The 11,439-nt window shown below is 33.7% G+C and overlaps 1 protein-coding gene across 5 annotated transcripts in view; it reads left to right on the plus strand.

Moving 5' to 3' along the window:
- LOC106457904 (kazrin-like) overlaps nt 1–7,757 on the plus strand; it is an 81,903-nt gene extending 74,146 nt beyond the window's left edge. For all 5 annotated transcript variants that reach the window (XM_022383987.1, XM_022383985.1, XM_022383984.1 and 2 more), the window contains 2 exons: nt 4,265–4,297; nt 5,357–7,757. In XM_022383987.1, the coding sequence (XP_022239695.1) occupies nt 4,265–4,279 (15 nt within the window). In that variant the 3' untranslated portion in view covers nt 4,280–4,297; nt 5,357–7,757. The remainder of the gene's footprint in view (nt 1–4,264; nt 4,298–5,356) is intronic.
- The last annotated feature ends 3,682 nt before the right edge of the window (nt 7,758–11,439 follow it).

Below are 11,439 nucleotides of genomic sequence, written 5' to 3' on the forward strand. Positions count from 1 at the left end.
AACCTATTATTGTTATAAATAACACATTCAATTGAACTAAACTATGCATGTCTATTTAAATATATTTACACGTGGCTTGTGTATATCGTATATATACATCTATATTATTCATACCTTCGGTGTATAGGACGCAAGCAGATTTTGACATCAAATTTTGGGGTAAAAAAGTGCGTCTTATACACCGAAAAATACTGTAATAACATTTTAACAATAAAGATTTTTGCTCAACACCAGATCTCATAATATCAACTGAGTTACAATTTCAATATCACTGATATGGCTACTGGTGAACTTTCTACAAAACTATATTCCAGGATTCAGTACACCTATAAAGTAAATATACGCCACCCCATCCCACCGTAACTTTTGTAACTTACAGCATAACTAATTAATAAGTGTTGTAAACGCTTTGCTACATTACTATATTTATAAGTTGGTAAAAAAACATTTTTCCTGCCTGTACTCACTACTATTTTTAAAATCATTTGCTATTACTCATTACAAGCTGAGAATTTAACCCTGGATATCACCCTATTAATGTCCCTATAGCGCAGTGGATAGCGCGTTGGATTTCTAATCCAAAGGTATCGGGTTCGTTCTCCGGCAGGGATGTCACCACCATTGCCTGGTCACAAGTCCAGGATGAAAAAGGACTTTACTCCGCCCCGTAAAAATCAACCTGCTAAATAAATTACTGCAACAACAACTTCCGTCGGCGAGGTGTTGTTGGGGCCCTATGCTCTAGTGGGAGTCGACAGGGATTATTATATTATTATCACCCTATTAATGAATCATGCTTCACCAACATAGGCGTTTTACTAGAAGGAAAACTGTTTGATTAGCAACATTTTAGAAATATGTTCACTTTAACTTATGCTAATATGATGCTATATCTTAACTGAGCTAATTAATTTCATTTTTTTATTTATGACAAAGCTACTAAAGCTATATGCCACTGTCTCTAATTTTGAACTACTGACCAGAGGGAAGTTAATTATTGAACAATACCCCACCACCCACCATTCACGCTAAGGTATTGACTGTCACTCTTATAAAACACACACAGCTTAATGTGCGAGAAAATTTTGTGATGTGGTATCGCACGAATTTCAACCCAGCTCGCCTGCTCCGAAATCCAATGCTCTACCACAGATAGAACCTGTGCCTTTAATTATCAGAATATCTTGAAATTTACAGTATTTAACATATAAACCATCTCGTAGATTATGTCTAACCAGTTACTGAACATACGTAAAGACTCTTAACTATCTCGAGTAAGCTCATTAATTTATCAATACAGCACAATTATTAACATTACATATTATGGAAAACCTTCCCATTATTTTAGAGCAATATGCATAAAAAATATGAGAAATAACATCAAATTAATTTACATAGAGATAGGTATGCAGGAGTAAGCCATTTCATTCTAATTAGCTTAACGATAGTAGTGTATACTGTTACTTTAATGTTTAAATACATACTTTAGTGTTATGTTTAAAATACTACGACTATACCATTAAGTCACATTTACGAAGTAGCTGTAGGCCTACACCCGAGTGACTAGCTCAAATAGAACTTTGATCCACAACCGCGAATAAGAATCCTGGGTTTATAACACGGAATAATGTTTAAATACATACTTTGGTGTTATGTTTAAAATACTACGACTATACCTTTAAGTCACATTTACGAAGTAGCTGTAGGCCTACACCCGAGTGACTAGCTCAAATAGAACTTTGATCCACAACCGCGAATAAGAATCGTGGAATTATAACACGGAATAATTATTAAGAGGAAAAAATTTAAAAACCAAGGTTTTGTCGTCAAGGCTGTTCTCGGTGGCTTCTTCGACAATTTACCTTTTTTCAAAAACATTTTTTGGTGTTGAAGACCAGTTGTTTCAGTAACTCTTTCGACTTACGCTGTATGTAATTTATGTTTTGCAAAGAAGGAGTAGCATTTGTATACAGTATTAGAAATAATATTAGACACGGTAAGGAAAAAGGGTATAAAAGGCGTACTAAGAGAATGAGACACTTTTACCCACTGAAAATGAACTATACCAGAGTGAAGTCACGTGTTGATAGTTTATACTATAAATGGTTGCAATCCAACCAATCAGAAAGTGGCACGCCAGTATAAAGCATGTAAAAGTACAGGCAGTCATACTGTTCCCAGAAGTAGGAATGTGATTCCATTCATGACTCCCAGCGCTAAACTATCCCATGGTAAGCGTGTAGAAATCAAAGTTATGGCTAGTCAAGGATACTCCATGCGACAAAACTTTATATTTTAGTAGAAGCTATATGCATGGCTCTAAAGAAGGTATTTGATACTAGCACTGTCAATAATAGGAGTGGAAGAGGTTGAAAACCGAGACTCCAAAAATGATGTTAAATATTTGTGGGTATGTTCTTTATGAGACAGTAAGGTAAACAGATGTGAAATGAGAATTGGTTGGAGACCTACACTCTTTATAGATGAATCCCACTTGAAATTGTTCATTAAAAATAAACGACAGTTTGTTTAATGTACAACATCTACAGTAAAGCAGGGTAGGGTATCAGTACACGTTTGTTGTCGATGATCTACACAGAATTGATAACACCCTAACTCTGACTGGTGACAAGTGCATTTAGATTCTGATACATCATTCCATTCTCTAAGGAACATGACTCATTAGTCAGAGATTTATCTTACAGCAAGACACAGACCCCAAGCATACAGTATATGTGATAAAACGATGTTTTGGTGGTAAAGAGGCCGATGGAACACTTACAGCCATGGCTTGTCCTGCACAAAGTTCAGACATAAACATTCTTGAGACTGTATGGACCTATATAGAAATCTCGAAGGTCAAATGATGACCAAACAACTTGGTTGAGTTAGTACAGGGCATTTGGAAGAATATTCAACAATCGTACTTTGATAAACTGTATGGCAGCATAAAAACAAGGCACAATGCTACGTGTACAGCAAATGGCTCATATACAAAATACAAGTGTATTTTATATCTTATTCGCCTTTCTTTTGTATTTTCTGTGATAGTATTTTGTACTATTAATAACTTCATCACCTAGTTGCCATTACTCGATGTTTGTGATTCCTGTATGTGTGTCACTTATATGTTCCATGATTATTTCCATTAATATATATATACAAACACATGTATATATGTACGAATATTTGTCTTATTAATAGTTGTTTTTATCATATAATAACCAATCATATTAATTTTATTATAAGTATTGATATCTATATCACACTAACAATGATATCAATATACACACCCATATATGCACACATATATATATATATTTCAGTTTTCGAATTCCTGGAAAACTTCACAGGTAAGATGAATACGAACATAAGACTGAAATATTTGAGTCAAACTGTTAATTGCAAAGTGATGAAATTTCCTTGATTATGAAACGCCATCACAAGCAAAATAGTTAGATTAATTATTTCTAATAAAACGGGTCTCCTTAAATAATGTTAAAACAATAAATTGCCTAGAAATTTGTGTAAGTTTTTTGGGGGCTAATAAGCCTTTTCTGAAACTTCTACTATTAGATGTATGGGGTTATATCAAAATCGACTGAACAAAAATGTTTATAAATTGCGATTGTTTTAACAGCGCCACCTTATGGTCAGGGAATATAATTACGATTTCTATTTTAATTTGTTCTATTGCAAATGAGGTTTATGTGCTTGTTTGTTTAGCTGGATTTCGCGCAAACAACACCAAGGCTACCTACACTAGCCGTCCCTAATTGTGAAGAGATAGAGAGAAGGCAACTGATTAACGCCGTCCATCGCACACTCTTGGAATATACTTGTCAGAATGGGATTTTACCGTCACTCTTATAACACTCCCACAACCTCAAAGTACGAAGCGCGATTTTTCAGTGGAAACTGGACTCACACCATGAAACCTCATCGCTAAAGTCCGACACGCTAAACACTTGGTCGCGCTCAGCCAAGTGTCATGTGTCAATTATGTGCTTGTGACATAGCATGAAATTTTGAATTATAATTTAAAACATGGAGTCCTAAAATAATTACTTTTACTTTAAGAATTTTTGAGGATTAAATAACCTATAATTAGATTTATTGTTATTTACTTATTTATTTTGGTCCTTACTACACTTGTTTATGATGATATTTAAGCTAAAATTACGCTTTACACCAAATCATTGAATACGAATAATCTAATGTCTAATGATCAATTGGATACTAATCCCTGTATTCTCTGCCATAGCTTAGCATAACCTAGGACGACTTCAATCCGAAAGTAAGTAAATGACTGAGCCTAAGTTTCTAAGTATATTTTTTGTCGGTTTCTATTATATCAGTTACTAGTTTAGTAACATTCGAACGTATCTAATGCACTGTTTAATGACGTAAAGGTTTATTGAAGTTAAACGTATATTTGAAATTTAAACGTAAAGACTACTTTTATAACTGTGTATTATACTAAGAAAGAGTGTTTTAAATATATTTTAGCTTTTAATTAACCAGCAATGTTTGTTATAAAATAATGATTCGTATTCTTGTGAAATGTCATTAATTTTCCTTTTTATTTTTTCATCTCTTCATTTCAATTGTTAAACGGATTTGGAATATTCACATTTTCTCATCTTCTAATTTTCAGTGACATTCTAAAGACATCGCTGGATTGATACTATATTTGTGTTGGCACTGTATTCATATTACTGAATAGATACTAAATGTTTGTAACAATATATTAATAAATACGCTGGGTTGACACTATTTTCTTGTCATCGTACTGATATCGCTGGACTGATATTAGTATTGCCATTCTATTCATATCACTGGAGTGATACTAATTTGTGACAATGTACAAGTTTTGTTGGTTTGTAGTTAAGCAACTATGCAATGGCTATCTGTGCTGCGTTCACCACGGGTATCAAAGCCCGGTTTTTAGCGCTATAAGCCTTAAGACTCACCACTGTGTCATTGTACAGATAAGACTGGATTGACATTAGGTTTTTGTGACAGTGTATAGATGGAGCTAAATTATTTGTGTGTTTGAAGTTAAGCAAAAAGCTACACAATGGACTATCTGTGCTCTGCCCACCACGGGTATCGAAACCCGGTTTCTAGCGTTGTAAGTCTGCAGACATACTGCTGTGCCACTGGGGGGCGGAGCTAAATTGACACTTTGTTTTGTCATCCTATTCATATCACTAGACTGACACTAGGTTTTGTTGGCATTGACACTAGTATTTGTGACACTGGTGATCACGCAGTTTTGTTGTTTCAATATGGTTTAATTTTATTTATGTGTATTCGTTCGGCTAATTATTCGTTTTAAACATTATATATTTAGTGGTCTTGGACGTGCTTTCTTCTCTGAAAGAAACACATGAAAAATCAATAGAGCCCACTTCTTTATCCACCGATACATTGGAGCCAAGATGTCGGTTTCGTCTCTACGTCAAGGGTCTGAAGTTTCCTTCTCACATTCCTATTTTTTTATCTAAAAAATGCTTGCCTACTTCGCCATTATTCGTTAAGCTATTGTGAATTAATGCTCTCAAAGAAAAGATAACTTTCTAAAGTGTAACTAAAATTCTTTGTTTGCTTCTTGTCTATAGTTATTGGATAAAATATAGAAAAAAAATTGTAATGAAATGTTATACCCAATGTTACTAGCTTCGTCCTCTGGAAAAAAGTATAACACATTGAATGTTTTTAGCCCGAATCAACTTTTATAGGCCATATTTAAATTAATTTTTGTTACTGTCGTAACTGTGTTGAAACATGCTGGTTGAAACCTGTTCTGTTTGGTTTAGGAAGTCGTTTTATTGATCAATTCAAATGCGATTGAAATTTAACTAACCTGCTAATGAAGTAAGTTATTTTTTATACATGTTTAATTTTTGGAATAAGATATATACACAAATTTTCATTGGGTTTTTATTTATAAGTTTAATATAATTGTAAATGTATTTTTGCCTTAAGTACCAACAGATGAGATTTTTCACACAAATGTTTACAACCTAAGTAATTTTTTCTAACAGAAAATTTCACCATTTTTTACTTTCAAATTTTATTACGCTGTAGCAGCATTTATTTAATATTCAGGTTGCTTATCACCATTAAACCCACCTATCCCTAGGTGTCACGTGATCATAGATACTTCTTTCGGTTTAAGTTACGTAGTATGACTATCCTACCCGTCCAAACCAAATCAACACTTTCACTTCACGAGGAGTCACAATGTAGGAAATTCTTAAAATATTAAAAGACTAAGTCCTGACATATTAGATTGGGGGTGAGTAGAACTCTCCAATCCATGATCACATTTAAGTAGGCTACCTATTTCAAAATACGGATAGTAATCACAAACAAGTATAAGTTACAATCTCATCACAAACACGTGTAAGCTACAATCTAATCACACACAAGTGTAAGTTACAATCTAATTACAAACAAGTGTAAGCTGAAATCTAATCACAAACACGTGCAAGCTACATTCTAATCACAAACACGTGTAAGCTACAATCTAATCACAAACAAGTGTAAGCTGCAATCTAATCACAAACACGTTTAAGCTACAATGTGATCACAAACACGTTTAAGTTACAATCTAATCACAAACACGTTTAAGCTACAATCTAATCACAAACACGTGTAACCTACAATCTAATCACACACAAGTGTAACCTACAATCTAATCACACACAAGTGTAAGTTACAATCTAATCACACACAAGTGTAAGTTACAATCTAATCACAAACACGTGTAAACTACAATCTAATCACAAACAAGTGTAAGATACAATCTAATCACAAACAAGTGTAAGATACAATCTAATCACACACAAGTGTAAGTTACAATCTAATCACAAACACGTGTAACCTACAATCTAATTACAAACAAGTGTAAGCTACAATCTAATCACACACAAGTGTAAGTTACAATCTAATTACAAACAAATATAAGCTACAATCAGCCATCGACGGGTTTTAACAGGATATAAAGTTTGTATGAGATAAATTGCTACATCCGTAACCTAACGAGCACCGTATTACTATTTCACTAGGTCAATAAATCAAGTATCTTTAACAAACGACTCTCTGCTTGCAACGCTGTTCTGATCACCGACGTCTAAATTTGTTTATTTTTTTTTGGAGAAACTTATCAGAAGTTCCATAGCAGAAGAAAAGAAAAAGACTTAGAAATATATGAAGTATTTTTGGTCAATGTTACATCATTTTTGTATCGATATTATATATATATATATATGTGTGTGTATTTTTATTTTTAAATGACGCATTGCAGGGATGCAATGTTGAGTCTGGGTATTGAGAACAAATCTTTTAAATCAATACATAAAAATTAATTACGTTTTCTAATGAGACACAATAAATGATTATAATTCCTAGATGATAATTAGTACGTTGTCATGATCTTTAATTCTTTTTCGATACTTGTTCGTAATTAATGGTGGTTAATGACTGTCTTGTTTATTCACATTTAGTTTTAAACACAAGTAAAATTAATTATTTAGAGCCTGTAGGTTTTACATAGAGTAAAAAAACATTGTTCTACACCACATGTGTTAGCATGAATAATATACTGTGAAAAACCGGTTTAAATGTGTTTCTGAACTTCTTATTGAATTCCTCTAATTTTTTAAAACTTTAGTTAATAGATTTATTGTTGCATAAATTAAAAATCCCTGTATATTATTGAAGGAATAAAATCACTGATGGACTTTTCTGGTGTCATTATCTTCTTGAAGTCTGTTAATAATGTTTCTATGCACATAAACTTCCAGTCTGGTCATATTAAAAGGTCTTATAACTACAATATAATCATTTGCATGCTAATTATATTAGACGCGAATTTTGAAAAATTGACATTTGCAGTCAATAATATTAAATACATAATGAGTAAGAAATATACATTTTCGTAAAATTAAGGTAATATCTACTTGCCATAAAAACCATACGTTTTGCCTAAATAAGATTTTCTAAATTTAAGTAATTCAACATTTGATCTTGAACGTGTTGATTTCGTTCTTAGAGAATACGCAGTTTTTGATACTGAACGTAAACCATTGCTAGTCTCGTTATATGCAGACTTACAATGTACAAGAAATATGTGTTCAATCCTAGCTTAGGAGTCACCAACAGCACATAAAGAAACCTCATTATATAGAAATACATGAATTATTTTGTGAACTGAGAATTGTTTTCAAATCAGGTAAACGTTTACAAACTACGAAAACAAGATGAGATCAAGACACACGGTATTGTGTGTCGTGTGGCCAAGAAAAAAATACTTAGACATGCGGCACACAGTGTGTTATTTACAGGAACCAATGAATTGCGATTATCAGCTATCTGTAAGTTAGTACTTGAATTTTTCACCTGTATTACCTCCCAGTTTGCTTATTTCACGTTCCAAATTTCAAGAACATCCGAGCGGCTCAAACTGAGATACACAATACCAAAGTTCAACTGATTTTCTTCGTCGTCTTCTAAGCATGGCCAGGTGGTTAGGGCACTCGATTCGCAATCTGAGGGTCGCGGGTTCGAATACCCGGCACACCAAACATACTCGCCCTTTCAGCCGTGGGGGCGTTATAATGTGACGGTCGATCCCACTATTCGTTGTTAAAAGAGTAGCCCAAGAGTTGGCGGTGGGTGGTGATGACTAGCTGCCTCCCCTCTAGTCTTACACTGCTAAATTAGGGACGGCTAGCGCAGAAAGCTCTCGTGCAGATTTGCGCGAAATTCAAAACAAACCAAAACTATTCTTCTAAGCACCAAATTGTACGGAATTTTTAAAAATTGAAAAAATATACTTCACAAACTTCGATTTCTATTAAATTTGGAACACATTTAACATACCATTTACTTTACGTCTGTACAAAATTTCGCGCAAACCGAACACAAATTTAGTTGTTACAGTGAAAAAAAAAGGTAATTTTTGGAGGATCATTTTTACTCAGATCCGCAAGTCAAATAGTAAATGAAATCGTCATGAAATTATTTACAGGAATTTCCCTGATCTCAACTTAAAAATCGGCTGTCATTCAGTTTTTATCGGATCTCAATTGACTTGGGTGTCCAGGCCTACAACAACAAAGGATATATACATCTTGTTTAACATGTGATAGTTTGCATATATGTAAGTATCAATATAATATTGTACTATGCCACTTTGAAAATATTCTTTACATTTCACAGCTTCTCTCCACGGTGGACATTCAACTGATATATAGGCCAAATGCTGCATAACATGATAAATCCATGTATGTAACAGTGTGTACAATCCATGCATCTAAAGATCACACTTGTATGTATGTTTTTTTATGCTTCGTTGATCACAAAAAGGTGTGATGGTATCCCTCATAACCACTTTTTATTCTGCTTTTTAAAAGATAGTGATATTTAAGCCAAAAACAGCCAAGCGGGCAGTCAAACCAGTGCAGTAATGCTGTTGAATAATGACAGTTCAGGTAAAAACTGTGTTACAGACTTCTAAGTGAAACATTGCTGCCAATTTTCATTTCACATCTTTTATTCGCCGTCTTTTTTTTTACCGCTGGGCTGTTTTTGGTTTAGATAAACAAAATATCAAAATTTCATTTTAATTCACTAACTATAAGTGATATGCTTTACCATAAGTATTTTTGGAATTACAAGTACATTCTTCTTTTAATTTTTTCTTAACCTTCTCCAAAAATTTGTGTATAACCCTTATACCTTTCAATTTTAATGCAACGTTATGTGTAAAACAGATGCAAAGTACTGTTACTACTTTGAACAAATAGCGTTATTTAAACATTTGTTTAACAACAAGTAACAGCTTGGAATGATCTATTCTTTCATTGGAGTTTCGGAGAATTCCACTCCTCATCAGTGACTCTGGACACTACTACAACCAATGAAATATCAGACCAAACCAAGCCTTTATAGTAGTGAGGTATCGAAAATCGAACTGATGTATTTAAGTGTTTAACACTCACAAAAAAAGAAACCTATCATTCTATACATATAGATAAATAGAATGAAAGATTTCTTTTTTGTGAGTGTAAAACACTTAAATAGACTAGTTCGACTGTTACTATTTGTTGCTCTAGAGGGTGTCCGAAAAGTCTGGAACTATAGGTGGTTTGCAGCTTTTTTTAGTTTCAGATACATGACTGTCAAATGGTGCTATCAAAGCATGAGAAGGACCTGATATTAATCCAAACTTGTTTCGAATTACAAGAACAGCACGTGGAATACATTCTGTAACATTCGTTTGAAGTGTCTATGGTTTTTATAGTTTTCGGACACCATGTATAGGGCGTTTGGAGTTGTATATAGTTAGGTTTGCAATAACTTGTGTCGTTACTTATACTTACACGTTGTCCTATAGGGCTATGGGAGTTATATATAGTTAGATTTGTAATAGCCCGTGTCGCTACTTTTACTTATATGTTGTTCTATAGGGTTTTGGGACTTATACATAGTTAGAGTTAGGTTTGTAATACTTTGTGTCGCTACTTTTACTTACACGTTATTTTGTAGGGCGTTGGGAGTTATATATAGTTAGGTTTGTTCTAAAGGGTATTAGGATTTATACATAGTTAGGTATGTAATACCTTGTGTCGCTACTTATATTTACAAGTTGTTCTATAGGGCGTTGAAAGTTATATATAGTTAGGTTTGTAATACCCTGCGTCGTTACTTTTACTTACACGTCGTTCTGTAGAGCGTTGTGAGTTACATATATAGTTACATTTGCTAGTTCTTGTTTCATACATTTTAAGAAGTGTACAGATGACTTTAACTACATAATGTTGTTTAGGTTTGTTACGAATTTCGCGCAAAGCTACACGAGGGCTATCTGCGCTAGCCGTCCATAATTTAACAGTGTAAGACTAGAGGGAAGGCAGCTAGTCCTCACCATCCACCTCAAAACTTGGGCTACTCGTTTACCAACGAAAACCGTCACATTATAACGCTCCCACGGCTGAAAGGGCGAGCATGTTTGGTGTGACGGGGATTCGAACCTGCGACCCACAGATTGCGAGTCGAGCGCCCTAACCACCTGGTTATGCTTCAAAATCCATTAATTTCTATTTCAGTTGATATTTCTAATATATCTGGTTTTATCTTTTACTTTAAAGAGAAATATTATATAGTACTAGATGATACTTTCTCTTCTATATTAAATAACTGTTGTGACTCACGCTATAAGCTGAATTAATGCATAAAAATAGTAGGTTATATGTTACAAATATTACTTGGATCATTTTCACTCTTTAAACTATTCATATTATAAAATCCCAAGTTTCCATAACTTCGAAGTAAAACAAGCTGTTGGTTAGAAAAAAATAGAAGTTGAAAACACCAACTCTGGTAATAACACGTAAATGTTGACTTTAAAGTACTCGATTTTCTCCT

Source organism: Limulus polyphemus, unplaced genomic scaffold (genome assembly GCF_000517525.1).
Source record: "Limulus polyphemus unplaced genomic scaffold, Limulus_polyphemus-2.1.2 Scaffold390, whole genome shotgun sequence".
Lineage (NCBI taxonomy): Eukaryota > Metazoa > Arthropoda > Merostomata > Xiphosura > Limulidae > Limulus > Limulus polyphemus.